The sequence below is a fragment of the Sorex fumeus genome, unplaced genomic scaffold, assembly GCF_029834395.1.
Source record: "Sorex fumeus unplaced genomic scaffold, SorFum_2.1 ptg000034l, whole genome shotgun sequence".
Lineage (NCBI taxonomy): Eukaryota > Metazoa > Chordata > Mammalia > Eulipotyphla > Soricidae > Sorex > Sorex fumeus.
In genome coordinates, this window is record NW_026606091.1 from 36,679,155 (window position 1) to 36,701,721 (window position 22,567).

General features: G+C 40.2%; 1 protein-coding gene across 2 annotated transcripts in view; it reads left to right on the forward strand.

Annotated features, from left to right (window-relative positions):
- Positions 1-14,537, forward strand: part of RNF20 (ring finger protein 20) — a 33,650-nt gene extending 19,113 nt beyond the window's left edge. For both annotated transcript variants that reach the window (XM_056117188.1, XM_056117189.1), the window contains exons 10-20: positions 46-225; positions 1,964-2,099; positions 2,585-2,706; positions 2,823-3,193; positions 4,496-4,613; positions 5,263-5,412; positions 10,474-10,686; positions 11,624-11,749; positions 11,901-12,041; positions 13,092-13,193; positions 13,441-14,537. In XM_056117188.1, coding sequence (XP_055973163.1) covers positions 46-225; positions 1,964-2,099; positions 2,585-2,706; positions 2,823-3,193; positions 4,496-4,613; positions 5,263-5,412; positions 10,474-10,686; positions 11,624-11,749; positions 11,901-12,041; positions 13,092-13,193; positions 13,441-13,617 — 1,836 coding nt within the window. In that variant the 3' untranslated portion in view covers positions 13,618-14,537. The remainder of the gene's footprint in view (positions 1-45; positions 226-1,963; positions 2,100-2,584; positions 2,707-2,822; positions 3,194-4,495; positions 4,614-5,262; positions 5,413-10,473; positions 10,687-11,623; positions 11,750-11,900; positions 12,042-13,091; positions 13,194-13,440) is intronic.
- The last annotated feature ends 8,030 nt before the right edge of the window (positions 14,538-22,567 follow it).

Sequence of the window (22,567 nt, forward strand, 5' to 3'; positions counted from 1 at the left end):
GGTTCTCCAATTTAAGTCCCCCCCCCCCCCTTTGGCCCTCCTAAGGTGGAATTGCGGAGTGCAGTTGAGGAGGTGGTTAAGGAGACCCCAGAATATCGCTGCATGCAGTCACAGTTCTCTGTTCTGTACAACGAGAGCCTGCAGTTGAAAGCACACTTGGATGAGGCTCGGACCCTGCTTCATGGCACTAGAGGGACCCACCAGCGCCAGGTTGAACTCATTGAGGTACCAGCCTTACTTTGTCTTAGCTTTTTCGCTTCACATTTTGTTTTACTTTCCTAGGTACAAGTGATCTTTTATGAATTCAGCTAACATCTATAGAGTGACTGCAGGTCTTTGCTAGTTGTTAGGCATCTTGTTCTTGAGAATCATACAGTCTTAGACCAGGTGTATGACACAGAATGGTATGTATGGTGTGCTTGCGACTCTGGGTTCAATCTCTGACACTGAAGGAAAAGAACAGCCCCCCCAAAAATCATAGTCTAGTGGAAAGAAGAGTATTCTTTATAATGCCATGTAGTTTGGGTATGCTGTAGAGGCATATCAAAATATGTGAAGATAGGAAATACATCTCATTCAATTGGAACTTTCTTGATTCTATTTGCCAAAGTGAAGTATGAATCTTAATGATATATACAAGTTTATGGCAGAGAAAAATAGATATTTTCAGTAGTGAAACAAGCAGATATAAAAATAATAAGTCTGAAGTCTTACACGTGTGAGAGAAAAGTTAGTGGAAATTGTTGCATGAATATTCGTTCAGTTGGAAGTGCTGAGACAAGGAATGCAATAGAAATTATATTTCACGGAGGGTCTGCGTTTGCTCAGACCCTGTGACAAAGGTAGAGTGCCCTGAAACCTCCTTTTATTACCATCCTACTGTTCATACCTCTAAAGGGCTCAATACAGTGAGGTCATCAATAAAGAAGTTATGGGAAGAAGGGAAGAATGTACAAAGACAAAGAAATTACAAGAAGAACATGCAAAGCTGAAAGCTTTTCTGTATACTGAAAACAAACAAACAGGCTAAGTACCTGAGATCTGCATGCTGAAAACAAACAAGCTAAGTACCTAGGATCTGCATACTGAAAAAAAAACAGGCTAAGTACTTGGGATCTGAATACTGCGAACAGGCTAAGTAAGCACCTAGGATCTATGAGAAGAGGAAGACCCGACGGAAATTTGTACAATTATTTACTGAAGGCAACTTAAAGATGTTCAGCCTCATCCAAACCAGTCAGGACATGCGAGTAATCTCGCCTATTTTCATGGGGCCCTTGTTCTGCCCGTGTGCGGTACAGTCTACATGGGCTCATCCTAATGGCTTAGTCCGGCCCCAACAAGAAATTGTATTACTGCTTATAAACATAGTATGTAATGCTATATGTAAAGAATTTTTTCTAATTTACTTGTGTCTTCATAGTAATTAAGGTAATGTTTATAGTGATTGATCTTTTACTGTGCAAAATGAACAGAATTTTATGTACCTTTACATATGGTTATATTTTGGTTTTGAGATTTATCGTAGTTTACCAGCGAAATAATGATGTTTTAGAATTAGGGCCATTTCCTTTAGTTCTTTAGTACCTTGCTTCTTAAATCACTGTTTTCTTACAGCGGGTAGGGCTTTTGCCTTTCACATGGCCCACCTGAGTTTGAGCACCAACATCCCATATGGTCCCCCGAGCACCGCCAGGAGTAATTCCTGACTGCAGAGCCAGGAGGAATCCCTGAGCAGTGACGGGTGTGAGCCCCAAAAAGCAAAAAAAAAAAAAAAAAAAAAAAAATCACTGTTTTGTAACTGCTGCATAATTATTGGAACTTTTTTAGAGTAATTCTTTTGTGTCGTTTTCTTTTTTATCCTTTCAGTTTCAGATCACATCTTTAGGAGATGATAATAGACTATGATGCAATTTTCAAATTTGGTAAGAAATTTTGATTGGTGTCTCTTTTCTGTGTGTAGCGAGATGAGGTTAGTCTTCATAAGAAGCTGAGGACTGAAGTTATCCAGCTAGAAGATACACTGGCCCAGGTTCGCAAGGAATACGAAATGCTGCGGATAGAATTTGAGCAAACCCTTGCTGCCAATGAACAAGCAGGTATAACCTCTTGCTTCACTTAGCATTTTGCTGAACATAAAAGATGCAATATTTTCACCAGGGTTTGTAGTACCCTCACTCAGTGCTAAGCTAAAAAGGTCTTTTATTTATTTATTTCTTTGTTTTTGGGCCACACCTGGTAGTGCTTAGAACTTACTACTGTCTCTGTGCTGTGGAGACCATATTGAGGCAAGGGATTGAATTTGTGTGGCTGCATGAAAAGCAAGCACTTTACCTTCAGTACTCTCTCTGGTCCCTTAGCTGAGAAGTTCTGAAGTACCTATATTCACATATATTCATTTTGGTTTACTGCCTGGTATTTGTTTTTTGTTTTTCTTAAGTTTAAAGTGAACAGTTTATTTTTGTCTTCTGGGAAGGAATTTTCTTTTTGGTCTTTTTCACCGTTTCTCAGGTATCCCTTCATTTTCTCCTTGTGCTTTTGCCTTTATCACAATTTTCATAACGTTGCTGTTGTTGTCTTTAAGGTCCCATAAATCGGGAGATGCGTCACCTTATCAGTAGCCTCCAGAATCATAATCACCAGCTGAAAGGGGAGGTCCTAAGATACAAGCGGAAACTGAGAGAAGCCCAGTCAGACCTGAACAAGGTAACCAGGCATAGAATACTCCTCTGTATTGTTTGCTATTAGGTCTATCAGGCTGTTTTGAATGCAGAAGGCTCTGTGATCCCCAAGTGATGCTAGTCCTTTCTTTTTCCTCCCAGACACGTCTGCGCAGTGGCAGTGCCCTCTTGCAGTCTCAGTCTAGTACTGAGGACCCTAAAGATGAACCTGCAGAGCTAAAACAAGATTCTGAAGACTTACCCAGTCAGTCCTCTGCATCAAAGGCATCTCAGGAGGAAGTTAATGAAATTAAGTCCAAACGGGATGAAGAAGAACGAGAACGAGAAAGGAGGGAGAAAGAGAGAGAGCGAGAAAGAGAGAGGGAGAAGGAAAAGGAAAGAGAACGAGAGAAGCAGAAATTAAAAGAGTCAGAAAAAGAGAGAGATTCTGCTAAGGACAAAGAGAAAGGAAAACATGATGATATAAGGAAAAAGGAAGCAGAAATTATCAAACAACTGAAGATTGAACTCAAGTAAGATCTATGTTTCGAATAACTTTCTGACTCAAAGGCTAAGGTCAAGACATGCATGAAAATTTTGTTTGATGGCATAGATTAGGTCATAGTTGTGTTAATTTGTATATTAATAATGTAAAGTAATTGTGTAATTAATTTGATAGTTTGAGTTATCATACAGCCATGATGAACTTCATGGCTATTGTTGTTTGGTTGAGTAGTCAGGTCGCAGAAAATATCTTAGTGGTTTAGTCTTACTGAATTCCTTAATATTATTCTTCAGGAATCCAGATTAATAGAATGGATCTCTGATTAAAATAATAGTTAAGAGAATCTGTGGAAATTGGTACTGTTATTTATTAAATTTGGGTAGATTGCTGACTTTAAAATGTGTGAACAACTTTGGCATATGAAACTAGAGTCAAAAAATTTTAGGTCGGGACTGGAGTGATAGTACAACGGTAGGGCATTTGTCTTGCTCACGGCCGACCCAGGTTTGATGCCTGACATTGCATATGGTCTCCTAAGCATAGCCAGGAGTAATTCTTGAGAGCAGAGCCAGGAGAAACCCCTGAGCACTGCTGGGTGTGGCCCCCCAAAACAAAAAGTTTTGGGTAATTTACCTATTAGTTGACTATCAGGTATTGAGTCTAGGATTAGTAAAGGTAAGGTAAGGTAAAGGCCCTCCCGTTGATCGTCGATTTGCTCGAGCGGGCCCAGTAACGTCTCCATTGGAGACTTTGTTGTTACTGTGTCTGGCATATCCAGTACTCTCGGTAGCTTGCCGGGGTCTCCGAGAGGGGCGGAGGAATCGAACTCGGGTCGGCCATGTTGGCCGCTTGTAAGGCGAACGCCCTACCCGCTGTGCTATCGCTCCAGCCCAGGATTAGTATATATATATATTAAGCTTATCGTTTCCCCCCCTTTTTTCTTCTTAATCTTTAAAAATTGCCCCTTGATTCCCTCCACCTTCATGTGGTAACAGATTCATCAGGGTGGCTTAATTAAAATTCACCTTGGATCCTATCATAGACATACTGGATCTCAGTTTCAGGTATGGGTTCCCAGAAATTAACCTGTTTAATAATCATCAAGTGTTTGTTTTGTAACTTGATGTTGAAAATTGATCTGAGGGGAGAAGTCAGTCCTTTATATAATTGATTTTTCTGTACCTTTTCTGAGTATTGGAAGTAGTTTCTGATTGTCTTTAAGCTGTGTCATATAGAGACTAAATTGGGACTATTTTTCTCACTTCAGAATTGCTCTGATGCGTTTGTTTTCTCACTGCACCATTTCCCCTCTCTACCACTCTCACCATAGAAAGGCACAGGAAAGCCAAAAGGAGATGAAACTATTACTAGATATGTACAGGTCAGCCCCAAAGGAACAGAGAGACAAAGTTCAGCTAATGGCAGCTGAGAAGAAGTCTAAGGCAGAGGTAATTGAGTTTGCTTTCATTTTGGTTAAATTCTTTATTTGTGGGATTTTCTTTACACTCCTGAAAGATTAGTTCATTTATGTATTAAGTTGGTGTTGAAAATTTAGGAATTTTTCTTTCCTTTCAAACACCCTTCTAAAATAAAGATTTCTAGATTCTCCACTGTATGGTAGGTGTATCAGAATTATTGAGAGTAGGAGTAGTCTTCAAACTTTTCATTTTCCATTTAAATAATTTTTTAAATGTTTTGCTTTCTCATTTTTTTGGAGGAATGTCTATTCTGTTAAATATGAAGGCTCGAAGAAAGAGTAAGAACTAGTGTTCAAAAGTCTATGCAGGGTACTGGTGGAGGGATGGGTACTCGATCATTGTATAACTGAAACCCAAGCACAAAAATTTGTAAGTCTCCAACTGTACCTCATGGTGTTTCATTAATAAAATTTTTTTAAAAATTGTGCAATCCTCAAAAATGTTACTGGTAGAAGTATGTAATGCAGTGGAATGACACTAAAACAGTGTTTTGATGTGTTGAGCTAGATGATATCCTTTTATAATTCTGCAATTTTTGTGTAGGTCCTTGATAGTATTATTTAGTTTTTGACATCTCATTATAACTTTTTCTTTTTTTGTGACTTCTTTTCGTCTATAGTTGGAAGATCTAAGACAAAGACTCAAGGAACTAGAGGATAAAGAGAAAAAAGAAAACAAGAAAATGGCTGATGAGGATGCCTTAAGGAAGATCCGGGCAGTCGAGGAGCAGATAGAATACCTGCAGAAGAAGCTGGCCATGGCCAAGCAGGTGGGTCACTTTATTTAGTTGACTTTTAGAGCTGGGCCAAAACTCTCTTACTTCTAATGCCAAGTCTCAGCAGGTTTTGTAAGAGTTGGAGTGAAGGATGGAGAAGGGGCGACGTCTCTGGAGGCAGTCTGAAAGTCTTCATTTAGGATTGTCTAGCTTCTGGGTGAGGCCAAGTCAGGGCATATACCTCTCTGCTCAGGGCCAGTGTACCAAGCCTTACTGATCCAGGGAAGAGGAGAAGAATCAGATGGGGAGAAATGGTAAGGGAATGTGAAGGAATCAAGGAGGAAGAGAGAACATGGAAATGTTACTTGATGGGTTATCATCTCAGTCTTTTTAGAAATTTTTCTCCTCTAGATTAGTTTGTTATTTTTGAAGATAAAAATATTTCATCTTTAATGTATTTGAGAAGCATAAAGTTTACTTTTAAATAAATTTGTTCAGACATTGAGGTGTGTTCCTCCTCTGCTGATAGGGAATCAGGATATTTTATTATTAGTTTATTCAGTTTTTTTAAATGATAGAAAAGTTTATATGAAATATGGTTACAAAGGACAGGCAGGTATTACGGATGCTTTTCCCGGCTTCTGCCGCATCTACCTGCACTGCTGCTTTTCTCTTGAGTTCTTTTATCGCATCTCTGCACTGCTTTGCGAGCTCCGACATTCACTTGCGGTTGCCTGAGGCATGTGCCAAATCACATTGGCGAATAAGCTCATGAGTTTTCGAAGACAGGCATTTTTTTGTGGCTCTCTCTCTCTTGGCGTTCTTTGCACAATCATGGAGGTGCTGAACCAGTCGATCATATTCCTCGTCAATGTTGTCAACGACAGCATCTTCCCATGTTGCAGAAATAGTGCCAAAGAGTTCCCAGTTCATAACGCCTGCCTGTCCTTCACCAACCTCAAGACCAAGATGACTGCCCTCCAACGTACTGATGGATCCTTCACATCTTCCAGAAGGGCAATGGAGAAGATTATCCATGACTTCTACTCAGATCTCTTCGATAACCACGTTCACCTGCCCACAAACCAAGTTCCGCAGAATGAATATGTCATTCCCAGTGTTCTCCCTTCCAAAATCTAACCCGCCATTTTGTCGGTAAAGAAACGAACAGCAGCATCTGGCCCAGACAAGGTCAGACCTAAACACCTGAAGGACCTGCCGTCAGTACTCATCACTGGCTGGGCTCTTCACATGCTGCCTGTCTGAATGCAAGATTCCGTCTCAGTGGAAAACCAGCAGGACTGTACTACTGCACAAGAAGGGAGACATCCACGACATTGGCAACTATCACCCAATCTGCCTATTATCTATTATCTATAAGCTGTTCACTCAAGTCATCCTGAATAGGATTGGCTGAACACTAGATGAAGGACAACCATGCAGGCAAGCTGGGTTCTGCAAAGGATTCAGCACGGTCGACCATATCCACACAATAACCAAGCTCATTGAGGTTTCTTGGGAGTTCAAGATTCCACTCTGTCTAATGTTCATTGATTTAAAGAAGGCCTTTGATTCTGTTGAGACGGAAGCGGTCATTGAAGCCCTAGCCAATCAGGGCATTCAAACTCAATACATCAGGATCCTCTGTGAGCAGTATTACAGATTCACTACCAGGATCTCACCATTCTACAAAGAAGTGATCATCCATGTCAAGAGAGGGGTTCGGCAGGGTGATACCATTTCACTGAAACTCTTCAGTGCCACCCTCGAGAACGTCATGTGACGACTGGAATGAGAAGGAATGGGAGTGAAGATAGACAGTTGGCAACTGCACCACCTCTGGTTTGCTGATGACATCGTTCTAATAACACCAAACATTAGCCAAGCAGCACAAATGCTGGCCGACTTCGACCATGAATGTGAAAAGGTTGGACTCCAGCTGAATCTCACGAAGACAATGCTCATGATAAACAGCCTCGTTCCTGATATTCCATTTGTTCTCAATGGAATGAACATCTCCGAATGCAACAGTTATGTGTACCTAGGTCGAGAAGTCAACATGACAAATCACCTGTCACTTGAGTTGCGAAGGAGGAAGAGAGTGGCTTGGAACGCCTTCAAGAGCGTCGAAGAAATAGCTAAGAGGACGAAAAATCTCTGGCTCCAGGCACATCTCTTTGATTCTACTGTTCTTCCTGCATTAACGTACTCCTCAGAGACCTGGGTCGTACGAAAATGGGATGAGAACGCTGTTTGGGTCTCCCAAAGAGGAATCGAAAGAGCTATGCTTGGAGTGTCACTCTTTAGACAAGCGAGAGAAGGAATCTGGAGTTCCGACCTCCGTCGACGATCAAGAATCAGGGAGGCCATCTTATTTGCCAAGGCGTCGAAAATCAGATGGGCTGGACACGTAATGAAATTTGGAGATGACCGCTGGACTAGAACCTTTGCCGTTGGATTCTATGGGTCATCAAAAGACCACATGACTGCCCACCTACAAGATGGTCAGACTTCTTTGTCAAGACCCTGAACGATTGGTTTGAGGCTCTTTGTGTTCCTGGAACGAACAGACGCCATTGGGCTACACTAGTTCGCGACAGGGACGAATGGAGACGTTACTGGCGCCTGCTTGAGCAAATTGATGATTAATGGAAAGTTAAGTGATCAAGTGATGGTTACAAATATATGAAACTAAAAGAACATTTTCTGCTAGTTGAAAGCACTAAATATTTTTTTCCTGGATTATTAGAACTGCAGAGACTTTCTTCTCTTAATAAGCACATATTTATTTTTAAATACCAGTGAATTTTATTAACATGGCATAATAAATTTACCAGAAATGGCAAGCTACCCATGACGTATTGGATATGCCAAACACAGTAACAAGAAGTCTCACAATGGAGACATTACTGGGCCTGCTTGAGCAAAATCGATGAACGACAGGAGGACAGGGCTACAGAGCAGATAGGGAGGAGAATATCTTCAGGAATACCCTCACTGTTCCTAAATGAAATGAAGTTGTTCTAATGGTGGATCGATCATTTGTACCTCGTAAAGAGGAATTTTTTTAGAACTTACGTACGTACTTACTTTGTAAAAAAGAAAAAATTAGGGGTTTTGGCTTTTCTTAAATCTGTGATTCTCTACTTTTCTTGTACCCCCTCTTATTTGTTTTAATTTGGTTTTAGGGCCACACCTGTGTGTTCTCAGGTCATACTCATGGCTCTGTGTTCAGGCATCATTCCTGGTAGGCTTAGAAGACCATATAGGGTGCCAGGGATTGAACTTGGGTAGCTGTGTGAAGGCAGTCGCTGTACCTGTTGTATTTTTCCTCCAGTTCCTGTTGTATAATCCCTTCCTCCTTTTTAAAAAACTAATTGCCAGAATCTATACTAGTACTGTTGCAGATTCCCGTATAACTTGGGGAGAAAAAAGACCCTACTAATCTTCAAAATGTTCATTTTTCCTATTTATGTTCAGGTTTGGGGCTGGAGCGATAGCACAGCAGGTAGGATGTTTGCCTTGCATGCGGCCAACCCGGGTTTGATTCCTCCATCCCTCTTGGAGAGCCCGGCAAGCTACTGAGAGTATCCCTCCCGCATGGCAATGCCTGGCAAGCTCCCTGTGGTGTATTCGATATGCCAAAACCAGTAACAAGTCTCACAGTGGAGACGTTACTGGTGCCCCCTGGAGCAAATTGATGAACAATTGGAGGACAGTGCTACAGTGTTACATGTTCAGATTTAAAATGATTGCAATAAAATTTTATGTATTCATTTAGTTTTGGTGCTGTACTTCATGGTGTAGAGGGCTTACTCCTGGTTCTGTGTGCAGGGATCACTCATGGCATGCTCAGGGGACCATATACTGTGCCTTGTATCAAACCAAGTCTGCTGTGTAAGGCAAGCATTCTAACCCGTGTACTATATCACTTTGACAACCCTCCCCCAGTAAAATGTAAAGTTTTTTTTTAACTTTGATATTAGATAAGTTATAAATTTACATTATAAAAGTTATTTAGAAAAAAACTGAGAAAGCCGTGAAGTGTAGTGGTGCAGTTTCTTTGTCAGATATTAAAATCAGTTTGAATAGGTTAAGCTAACATGAAACTAGAGACAGATTTAAGACTGAAAAGGAAGTCCAGAAATAGAACTAAGGTTTACACCAGTGAGTATTTAACATTTACTTAAGATGTTTTAAATTAGTGGAGAAATTGAAGATAAATCTAGGAAAAAAGTAAAATAATATTGGGAAAAAGTTGGATATTTATTGGACCTACCTACAAGATGGTCAGATTTCTTTGTCAAGACCCTGAATGATCGGTTTGAGGCTCTGCATGTTCCTAGAACGAACAGATGCCATTGGGCTACGCTAGCACGCAACAGGGATTAAAGAAGACATTACTAGCACCCACTCGAGTAAATCGATGAATAACAGGGGATCAAGTGATCAAGTGATTTATTGGACACTACTGTATGTAAATTTCATATGAATCAACGTAATTTTAAAGAGGTGAATCTATAAAGCTAGAAGAAAAGATGTTTCTTTATAAATTTGTTATTGAAAGACCAAACTATTAATATGAGTCTAGAAACATAAGAGAGATTGTGATAACTTTTACTTATGAAAACACAAAATTCCTACTTGGCAGCAAAACCAAAGGATAAGTGACAGAAAAAAAATATTTTTCTAGGTTTTATCATAGAAGGAATTATCTTAACATAATTTAAAATAAAAACCCTCTAAAAATGGGAAAGGAAACAAAACAAAACTATTGAATAGGCAAAAAAAAAATCACGTTTACAGAAGATAATACAAGTGATTGTATTATCTGTACTGTTAACTTCAGATTTTTGGACTACTGCTGGAAAATTGTCCAGCATTAGGAATGTAGAAAAGTATGAGGAAAATACAAGCTTTTTTTTCCCCTCTTAAGCAACTGCTACATGATCAGTTTGAGAGTTTATGGTAAGTATAGTTTTTAAGTACAGGTCAATCATCAGACCAGTGATGAGAAAATGGGTTCAGATATCGGGGCTTTTTCTGTCTCCTTAGGGCTAAAACAAGTAATAAAATAAAGATTTTTCAAAGTTTTTCTCTTTGTCCTCAATTTAGGAGGAAGAAGCTCTCCTCTCTGAGATGGATGTCACAGGCCAGGCTTTTGAGGACATGCAGGAACAAAATATCCGTTTGATGCAGCAGTTGCGGGAAAAGGATGATGCAAATTTCAAGCTTATGTCAGAACGTATTAAGTCCAATCAGATCCATAAGTTGCTTAAAGAAGAGAAGGAGGAACTAGCAGACCAGGTTTTGACTTTGAAGACGCAGGTAAATAGAATGAATAGAGCATTCTAGGATTCTCTTGAAATAAGGTGCTTTTTATATGATTATATGTGAATGTTCCTAGAACGAACAGATACCATTGGGCTACGCTAGCACACAACCGGGATGAATGGAGACGTTACTGGCACCCGCTCGAATAAATCGATGAATAACGGGGATTAAGTGATTAAGTGATTAAAGTTATATGTGAATGACATGTGACTATATGATTATTATGGCAACTTTTTATCTTTGTGATGGAAAAAAAGTCTAAAGACTAAATGAGCATGATTAAGCCTAGTACTGGGAATAATTACACATCCCTACAAAGGAGTACAATGTTAAAGCAATTGTAAATCTACTAATATGGAGACGTATCTAAAGATGATTCATTATCACTTTTCTGCTAAAACTGTATGTGTCTTTATGTCTCTGCTTGTGTATATTTAAACAATTCTGGAAGGCCACATCAGAAGCCTGTAATAATGCTTACCTGGATGAGAGGTTGTGAATTTCTGGCTTTACTTTTTACCCTTTAACATTGTTTGATTTCTCTTTGTTCAGGAATATCAAGGAAAAGATTAGTTTAGAACCTTTAGTCATTTGAAAGAGATATGCTTTGGACTTTTTAGGCTATAATTTACATATTCTAATATGAATTGCCAGCTTGAGGATTAATATGGCTGGAAAAGCTAGATACTCCTAAATGTAATTTTCTTTATTCTTGACATTTATATAGAGTATCTAATGGTTTCTCAGACTCTTCTTTGAATTTCAGCATTATTTTTTATTGAAATAGAGCCTTGCATTTATTTTAACCTTGTTCTTGGTTAAATTCATAATAGTTTGAGATTTTTAACAGATTCATTTTGTGGGCAAATATATTAAAAGAGCCGAATCATTTTTTCTTTTTTGTATTAATATGTGCTTTTCTTCTTCAAAGGTTGATGCCCAGTTACAGGTAGTAAGGAAGTTGGAAGAGAAGGAGCATCTATTACAAAGCAACATTGGCACAGGGGAAAAAGAACTGGGTCTTAGGACCCAAGCCTTAGAGATGAATAAACGCAAGGTATTAATTGACCCTTCTGTCATCTAGAGTCAAGTCTTCAGAGCACCAAATAAGTATTCCACTGATGAAATGATAGCTTCACTGTCTTGTTTTTGGTTCACATTTTGTCACTAGTTGTAATAGTAATGCTCTATCTGTCCATCCTTCATAGGCTCTGGAAGCAGCCCAACTTGCAGATGACCTTAAAACACAGTTGGAGTTAGCGCAGAAGAAACTGCATGATTTTCAGGAGGAGATTGTGGAGAACAGTGTCACCAAAGAAAAGGACATGTTCAATTTCAAACGAGCCCAGGTAAGATCGGTTGTTTTTTCCTTTACATGTAAAGATTTTTTCAGAGCTCTGAAAATTCATTTTATGTCAGTTTCTTGAGTAAAGAGACTGGGTCTGTTTCCTCTGCTGTCATTCCCATAGCCTGTCATAGTGCCCAGCACATAGTGGGCATGTAATAAGTACTTAATATTTTTCCCCCAAATTTTATTTTTACAAAGTTATTCACAATAATTTATTACATTCAATATTCCAACACCTTCCCAGCACTGTTATTTCGAATTTTCCCACCACTTCTCAAGCCTGCCCCCAAAGCAGGTCCTAAATAATTTATTTTGTGTGACTTGTTATGAATAATTCATTAAAATTGATTCAAAAAAATTTCCTTAGAGGAAAATGTGGGCTGGAGCTATAGCACAGTGGGTAGGGCATTTGCCTTGCACGCAGCCAACATGGCTGACCCGAGTTCGATTCCTTCGCCCCTTTCGGAAAGCCCGGCAAGCTACCAAGAGTATCTCGCCCACACTGCAAAGCCTGGCAAGCTCTCCTTGACGTATTCAATTTGCCAAACACAGTAACAATTCTCACAATGTTATTGGGCCTGCTCGAGCAAATCGATGAACAATGGGAGGACAGTGACAGTGACAGAAGAAAATGTGTGAAGATTGTTGTATCTCACCCTAGAGCCATTAAGTCCTTGTATAAGAGATTGCTAACATGTTGTTACATGTTGAGCCTTGTGTGCTAATATTTATTTTTGAATGAGGATCGATTGCCTTCTACCTTACCCCCATCAAATGTGGTGTGCTACTCTTGGCATATCAGTGGAGTAGAGTCACGTTTCAGAGTGATACAGCTGGAGATGACTTTGGTAGCTGGAAGCATCTCTGCAGCTTGTGACTCTCTTCCGACATTTATTTGTGAGTCTCTGGCTCATTGATGACGCCAGGGGCAGTTTGTGAAATAAGAATTACTTAAAAGAGGGAATGAATGGTTTATATAGAAGTGTATTTTCTCAGAAAATGCCTGCTCTATCCGGTAACAGCTCTAATGACTATGCTATTCTGTCAACAGGAGGACATCTCCAGACTTCGAAGGAAGCTGGAGACAACAAAAAAACCAGACAATGTACCCAAATGTGATGAAATTCTAATGGAGGAGATTAAGGATTACAAGGTTGGAGAAACTGTCTCTTATTTCTTTCATTTTTTAAAATTTGTGTTTGTCAAGGCTCAATAATGTACCGGTAAATTACCAATTTCTTTACATAATGGTAACCAGAGAAGGGGAGCCTGCATTGGTACTGGTTTTTGCTGGGTTTTCTTCCTGATATGGTCTTGTGTGGGGGCCATTGTGGACCATGAACCTCTATGATTGCTCACAGACTGAGTTCTCTCTCTCTCTCTCTCTCTTTTTTTTTAAGGCACGTCTGACCTGTCCATGTTGTAACATGCGTAAAAAGGATGCTGTACTTACCAAGTGTTTTCATGTTTTCTGCTTTGAGTGTGTGAAGACACGCTACGATACTCGCCAACGCAAATGTCCCAAGTGTAATGCAGCTTTTGGTGCCAATGATTTCCATCGCATCTACATTGGTTGATACAAACCAAAAGAAAGGGGGCTGGCTAGACAGACATTTGTTCATTAACTACCAAACCTCTACCTCTCTTTTCTTGACTGTCACCTACAGGGCAGTTTTTCTGTCAACTGCCTTTCACAGACTTTAAGTCCAGGTTCTCCTCTCTAATTGTCATGTAAATTATGGGAGGTGTACTGTTAATTGCTAACCTTAGGTTTTAGGATGAAATTAGAAGTGAACAACTCTTACTGTTTCCCCTGCCAGCTTCGTTTAACTTCCTACTTTCGCATTCAACATTTTGTTCCTCAGGCTCACTGCATAATAGTGAATTGTCCGTTCCTCCTGAAGAAGTCAAGGTGGTATTTTTGATACGGAGAAGGGAACAAAGAGTGGAGATACATAGCTACTTAGGGGGGGTGAGTGATATTTTAGGACTAAGCTATCTGTATGGGCACAAAATTTTCTTGATTTGGGCAGTAAACTTTTGTAAACCTGGGTTTATAAAAATGATACAGTTTTGTTACTCTTTCCTGGATGGTTTTGAAGCCTTAATGAAATTATGTCCAGGATGAGTAATTTCATTTCCTATTCAATAGCAGAGTAACTTGTTAAGGTCAGATGGCTTCATTGTCAAATAACTTAAGTTTTGACAATTCTGTTCATCAAAATATTAAAATTTTTAAGGCCAGAATAATTTCAAGTCATAAAGTCCCTTTTACCTTACAATCAAATGAGGATTGGAGAGGATAGGAACAGGACTGAGTCAGTAAAGTGATTGTCCAGAATCTGAGAACTTAATACAGGGAGGACTTGGTGCACTATGAATTATTCTTAGAATTCTCTCTGCAGAGATTGCTGTGATCTGTTGTTGTCTGTTACAGAAGATTCTCTGTAATGTTTCTGTAAGACTTGATACAACATAAACGTCAAATAAAGCAGAATTCAGTTTGCTTTTGTGTTTTTTCTTTAAAACTTTTGTCTGTCGTTACTAATTTTACATCTGCTGTTTTTGAATTTTTGTGACTTAAATATCAACTTAGATAACTGTGTTTAAAGTATTCCTTTGACTAAAGCACTTTTCTTGAGTTTATTGAGACTTTGCAGGGACAGATGATAGTATATTTGGCCGCTTCATTCTCTTCACATAGTTCACTATGGAGGTGTAAGATTATGGTTTCCGTTACCAATTATATAATGCTCCCTGGCACTTCAGATGGAGAGAGCTCCTGAAAGATAACTTTTAGCGTAGTCAGCAAACCATGATGGAAATTAAGCAGTAGAGGTTAAAAAATGTGTCTAACTGTGGGGGTCTTAGAAGGGTCTCAAAATAGTCATGAGTTCCTTTATCTTCCTTCCATACACCTACTCCACATACACAGTCAATGCTGCTCTTGGATACAGTGCAGTTGCATTTAGTATATAGGACACTTTCCCATCACTGCTCTTACAGGGACAATTTGTGCATAACTATTGGTCTGGGGACAAATGGAGTACTTGAGCAGGAGGTAGTTTGGGTTTGAATATTGTCTGTGACAATTTAAGCTAGAAAGCAGACTGTCCCAGTGGCAGAAACGGGCTTGTGGAATGTGAAAGAAACCACTATAACCTTGGGAAATGGGATTTAGGGGAAGTCCCTCCAGTTGGGAAGGGTACAGAGTCTCTTGTCTGACCAATTTGAGGTCCAGACAACACAAGGTGAGATCTCAAGTTATTTTTAGATTATTAACTGTAAAAGGGGTTATTTAGGGGCAATTTGGCAGCTCTCACGAGTTCAAATAGATGGGCATACCAAAATTCACTTGTGTTGCAGATAGTTTCTCATAGCTCTTCTCCCCCAGATCCTTAAAGGAGCTTTTAAACATCCTAACCCGCACTCCCCCTAGTGCCCCCAAGTTAAAAACATGCTCTAGGACTGGCAATACACATGCTTGTCATGTAAGAAGCCTAGGTTTGATTCCTAGCACTGCGTGGAATGGTCTAAGTAACATAGTAACCCACTAATCAATATTATGGTGCTAAAGCTAAAAAAGAATCTGCCCTAGATCCATGAAAACTTTAAGGGGAATTTCTTGAAATGATTGGGAGATGACTCAAAAGTAGCCCCCAAGAACTAGGTATGCTTCCCAAGTAAAGACAAAATTTTACTTCTTACGGTTTTTCTTAAGGACTTAACTGTAGATAAATTCAGGCATCTGTGGGGTTAGTGGAAAATTTTGACTAGTTCCCATCAGAAAAGCCTATGTTGTGATAGCTACATGGGGAAAAATTTTTAAGTAGATTTGAGGACTGTGTATGTTGGATTGTATTTCTACAAGAAGAAGCTCCTGGTGTGGTAATTACTTAATTTCCTAGCTCTGTAATTGTCCCACCACAAGAATTGAGTTTTACTTTCTGGGAACTTCTGCCCAAGTATGGTTTGTTTCTAACAGACATTAAAGTCTTATTTTAAGAAAATAATAATTACTAAAGTTATGATGAGATAGCACAGCTGTATGGCATTTGCCTGTGCGCAGCCGACCTGTCGAGCTGGGTTTGATTCCTCTGCCCCTCTCGGAAAGCCCGGCAAGCTACTGAGAGTATCTTGCCTGCACGCCAAAGCCTGGCAAGCTACCCCTGACGCATTCAATATGCCAAACACAGTAACAAGTCTCACGATGGAGATGTTACTGGGCCCGCTTGAGCAAATTGATGAACAACAGGAGGACAGTGACAGTGAAATTTATGATGTAGAAAGCACAGTGTTTTAATCTAATCCAATATTTATCAGGGGCCTTGGCATACCACTTAATAAAGGTCTGTGTAATCAAGTCAGTTCCATGCTTCTAACAAAAGCAAAAATCAAATGCATCTTAAATTTCTCTTGTAATACATGGAATTCTGAGGAATTCTGAGTTGACTATCTGTTTAGAGGCAATAGGATAGCTAAGATTTTTCTAACTATGTTTAGACTGTGAGTGAAGTTGTAGACAGGTGGAACCAACAAAGTCATATTAATAAACTAACAATATACTCTTGAGTAGTTCAAGTTACTAAGATCTTGGAGAAGAATGATGGGAAAGACTGGATGTAAGATTGAATAGTACATATTTTTCAATGAAGAAACAACTCATGGCCACAAACTCAGCTGTACACTTTGAAATGTGATTATCAGACTTCTGCTTTGTCTTCTTTTATCTCAAGTGGAAGCTTGACCCAATAGGATGTTATCAGGAATATCATAAAAATATCTTTTTCCCCAAAGAATTAGGTAAACTCTATATCCTCAGCAGTATCATTTAAATAGGAAATCTGCCAGAACCTAGAGCTTTTTTTCTTCCCCTATCTGTTAAGAGATCGTATAGTACTTTGTTCTAGAGTAGAATTTGGGAAAACAACTCAGTTCTTTTATATATTTTTCTCTATTTTGATTCCAAGTGCTGTGTAACAAATATTATATATGACATCAAACTTAGATATATGTGTTTCTGCCATTTATTCATCCCTTCATCAGTTTCTTCATCTCTAAAAATAACTACATATTGGGTTGAATTATGGATGAAATGAGTCAATATATAAAATACATCTAGTGCCTGGAACATATTAAATCTCCCCAACATTAATTTTCATCATTGCTATTATAGAAATAGATTATCCCCCCCTCCAATCTTTCTTCTGAAAAAAAAAAAAAACACTACATTTTCTTTCCATTTTGAGAAGAGTTGTGTCCTTTCAGAAATCTAGGCCATGTGTATTCATATCTGTATCTCAGTTAAATGGTATCATGACAGTCATCTCCAAACATCAAAAAGTTAACTATATTTGCTTATTGTCCCACAAGCAAACAGTATGTGTGAATGAACGCTTCTAGTGAGGATCCTGACCTATTAAGTCAATCTCTCTTTAATTTTTTTTAAATGTTTCTGGTCTTTGGGATACAAATCCAACTTAACTGAGTAGTTTTTGCCCCTTCCTAGTCCTGGTAACTTGTCATCTTTCTTTATGTTCTTATAGTGAGCTACTTGAAGTTCCTAAATTCCTTGATTGCTATCATTTTTCAAGTTTGGAGTTTTGCCCAGGCAAACATGCCCATTACTCTCTTTAATTATGCACACAAACATGTCTCCTTTGTTGTCATAGTACCTGGGTGCATTTCTGTATCAAAGTAAACACTGCATTTGATTTGCCATATACTCCCCAACACACTGCACCTCAGAAATTGGTGTGAAGAATGTGTCCGACTAGCAGATTCATAAATGTTTGCAAGCAGCTAAAAAATGCCTGAGTTGTAAGATGCCGGATACTTTGAGAAAACAGAATGATTTGCAATTACATTCCTTTTAGCTCTTCGTTGGGCCAGGAAATAAAAGAAGATTGTGAAATGCTTTCTGTGAGATTCCAGGGCCAGTGTGTGTCTAAGGCAGGTGCAGTTATCACATTGCTTTCCATTTTTTGTTTTGTGGATCTGGGGCCGGGGGAGTCAGGCTGAGGCATAGGTAGAAGACAAGGTAACAGATGACTCCGATGGAAAGACTAGAGGGGGCCTTGAGAAAGAAGAGGAAGTTGTAAGACAATAATCATAATCCTGAAAATGTAGTTTGGTTGTTCTGAGTTTGGTTGTACATCTCTGCTACTATGACTGTGGACAACTTACATAGTTTCTCTGATGCTTGTTTTTTGTTCACCTGTAAATTAAGAGCCAAGTTTATCTCTCCGGACAAGTCTATAATGAATTTCAGGATTGTTATAAGGAATAAATAAAATCATGTTTTATAAAAAGTGTTTGACAAATGTTATCTATTGCTTGTTGAAGGGTTATGAAATGACTGATTTACAAGGTCCTTCTAGTTAGAGGCTATGTTCATCTTACTATTCTGTCTCCAACAGATGGCATATAAATACAAGCTGTTTCTCAAATGTTTTTCAGTTACTGAATAAGGGCAGTTTTCAGAAATCTCAGCACTCAGGTTGTCTCTCAGATGCAGTCATTTTCATTACACTTCGGATGGCAGTGCTGAGTTTTCTCAGCATAGCTTGTACCACTCTGAGTTATGCCAAGGAAACAAGCATAAATCATAGCACCAGAGAAGCCTGTGAGGAAAGAATTAGTTCCGCATCAACATTTAAATCCCAAAGACGATGCCGTCAGCATATCTGAAAGTGAAGTTTCTATCTGAACATTTATTCCACAGTCATAGAAACGGAAGATGGAAAAGACCTGAGGACATCTAGTCCATCCACGTGGTTGTACAAGAAAAGTGACTGGAGCAGAACAGCCTGTTCACATCATGCTCACAAGACAGCATTTCCGTTCTTCCTGGAGCGGAGCGATTGCAAACACATCAAAATGAAGACACAATGCAAACACTTTACAAACCTTAAGAAAATACTGAGAAGCATGTCATTTTTCATAAAACGATTAGTAACTAAACTAAAATGGGAATCCTGGGTTAGCCGAAAGGTGTGGGTGGGTAAAGAAAGGAATAACTAAAACAGTGCTGAGAGCGAAGTGGTTTTGATAACTACAGGGCCACTGCATCTAGTTGGCTTTTCTGGTTTGCTAATGAAAATAGGAGCTGGAAGAAAGAGAGGCTCTAGTGTGGTTACATTGCTCTTCATCCTCTATCCTAGCCCAAAGAGGTGCTTACTAGCTCCAAGGCTCTAATCAGCCTCAGCACCAACACTGATAAGTCTAGTGCCTCTAGTGCTCCATTTCTGCTTGGCACCTTCTCTGGTTTGGCCCAGAAGCAGCAGCTCCAGCATAGGACTTGCGCAGCAGCAAGATCCGTGAATAATGGAGAGTCACCTCCAGGCACGTTGAAAACCTCAACTCAGTGGCTGGCTGCCTTCGTAGTCTGTCCCAGTTATTCTTCTAACTTGTTGCTTTAAATTGTTGGAGGGATTCCTTTGCTCATCTATTCTGAGATATTCACACTCCGGGGCCCTTATGGCTAGTATTTACATGAACCAAGCAGCCCTCTCTGTTTGAATTCACCCAGTCATTCTGAACTGGGTGCTCCTTGTGCCAGGGATTCTCTCCTGATACAGGGTTGGGATGTGTGACAGAGAGTTACATTCCAGACTTGCCAGCTCCAGGGCTGGGAAATACATGGAGATCTTCGGACCTTATAATGGAGGACCTAAGGAAGCATCTCTTACCTCTTTCTTCTTTACCAAAAAGACCACCCTCCACCCAAAGATGCCACAACTTTGTGTGTTTGGAGTCTAAAGGGAGTTGAGAGAACAGAGAACAGAACGAAGGACCCACCATTCCATAAAACCTTTTTACGAAACACAACACACTGTTTCACAAATTGCAAAACACTGTTCAGTTACTACCGATAAAAATAACCATTGCTACTTAACATGGAGACTGCTTCATTTCACTACAAGCAAGTGTGGTTGTTTTTTTCTTTATCCAGAACATGGAGGCATTTCAAGCAATGTAGGTGGTGGTGAGCCTGCTTTCAGCCCCTGCTGTATCTTGTTGCTTTCCTGGCCACAGTTTTGGCCCAGTCATTCCTCAGAAGGTACCCAAGGAGCCATGCACTCGGCATCTTTGTGTATAGACAGGGCCATCTGGTGTGTCACCTGCTCAGAATGCCTCAGTGGAGAAGCTTAAGGTAAAGGCGATATACAAAATCCAGACTTACAAAACAGCTACATTAAGGATAATTAATTGCATTACAAAAGGATTCTTTACTTTACAAAAGAATTCACCTCTGGGTTCCTTTACATAGCCAGCTCCTCAAGTTCATTCAGACTGAGCTGAGTTATAAAACTGTCCACGTACAACATCAGGAGCGTGGCTGTTATGTGAGTTGAGGTACACCTGTACATCAGCCTTTGGGCTATGTAGAGGTTTGGGGTGTGCAGAGCATGACAGCAGAGTTTACTGCATCTGTAGTTGTTGCAGATGGGTAAGGAGAACTAAGGGGCATGGACTTCCAAAGGCAGTTACAAATCTACTTCTGGGCCTGGGATGAGAGCAAGGGAAGGGTTCGGTCTTTCAAAGTAGAATTATCCTTCTGTTTCTGGAGCTCACCTGTACCCTCGGGAGTAGCCATTTTATTTGCACTAAGACTAATGAAGTATAACTTTGGAACCCTCCCACCTTCCTCATAAGTACCTCTGCACCTACATTCCCCCTACCCCCACCATTTTTCTCAGACAATTAGCTAATTGCTAGAGTGTTTTCTAATTATAACTCAAGGTGCTGTATTTCCCTAGGGGAGAAGATAGTTCCTGGTAGAAAAGCAGGGGTGTCATCTAAAAGCAGAAGGAGAGATTTTGTGATCGAGGAGGCTTTGTAATGCTTTGCAGCTCTTTCAGGCTCCAGTACTTGGCACAGTTCTGTGAATGCATGGTAGGCATTCAAATTGGGGTGGAGCAATGAATCATGAAACAATAAAGCCAGTGATAGATAAACTGGGAAATCTAGACTCACTGGTGTCCTGGGACGGGCAATGAAGAGTGTGTGTGGGGAGAAGGGAAAACAAATCAGCAGGTATGTGCTGAAGTTTAGAAAGCTCTCAAAATGCTTGTTCTCACTTTTCTATGTGCCAGGAGCAGCTGAACTTCTTGCGCAGCTTTTTGTATTATGCATCAGCCACCTGGGGGTGTTGGGTCACAGTAAGTTTCTGAGCTTATTTTTAGGCTGCCCTTAGACTCTGGGGAAGAGTCTTGGCAATCAGCATTCTAATGAGGCCCTAAATGATTCCGATTAACACTAACATTGGAAATGGAAGTTCTTTAGCTCCCATATTCCTTTCCCCTTCTGTTGCATGCCGAAGCAGTTGCCCAGGGTGAACAGGACGCCCAGGCACAGGGGATATCAGTCTCCCTTTGCTAATCTTGAGGGGCATGAGTTAGGACAGGGCTGCAGGGAGCAAACCTGCTGTTGGCTCTTCAGAAATGGGTGGTAGGGAGATATGACGCTGGGAGATTGCCTTGCTAGTTATTGATGCAAACATGGAAACGCAGGGCATGTTGTTGAGTGAAGACACCTGAGGGTCATTCAGTGGGATGTTTACAGCCCAGAGACAGGTGTCTGCTGATCTAAAAATGGCCTACTACGTGGCCAGAGACCTTGTCGTCAACTCTAGTGCTGGCTCCTCTCTCTTCTCCAGGTAACAGACAGAGAGATTCTGGTTTCCTCCTAAGGCCTCATCCTTATTTGGCTTCTCTCTCACGTTTTCCTTTATAAAAGGCACACACCACAGTGGAGACACTCAGTTAGATGAGTATGGTCCTATTCACTCTTTAGACAAAATGCTGAACAACTTCTTCAGAGATTGTGTACTAAAAGTGCAGTATCCACCACTAACACCCCTCTGATGGTCCTCTGTTCCTGTGCACCATATCCCCGTCCCCTACAGAGTGGCTTGAAAACATGTTCCTGTTACTTGTGAATCAAGATGGGCGCGGAGGTCAAGGATCTTGTCAACCCCTGGCCTGGTTTCTCGGCTCACTGGCCTGCTGAGATACCCATGAGTTTCATTAGTTTTCTGAGTATCCACAACTTTTTACTAAGTTTCTCTAGCCCTTACCTTTTTCTTGCTGCATCCAGAATGTAGGAACAAATCAAAGAGGGGGGGGAGTTGTATCAAAAGTCACAACCCTGGATAATCTCGTTCTATGCTAAGATTAAAATCGACCACCCAGAAACACCCGGGTAGGAGTCACAATTTTATCTCTTGTAGTTGATAGTGCAGAGAAAGGGCTAAAAACCAGAAATTTTACTGTGGCACCTGGTGAAAAGGTTAACAGGAGCTGGGCTTGTCTGATTCGTCAGAGATTCCTTACACGGAGCTGACCGCCTCCCTCCTAAGGAGCATGTCTACCCTGAAGACCTAGGGAGCGAGCTGGGGAAGAGCCACGGCTGCTTTTCAGGCGGAGGAGGGCAGCTGGACCTCTAAGGAAACCTTGTTTCCGCCTCCCCACAACCCTGGTGGTTATAAAAGGGCATTACAAAGTGTCAAGGGCTCAGAGGAAT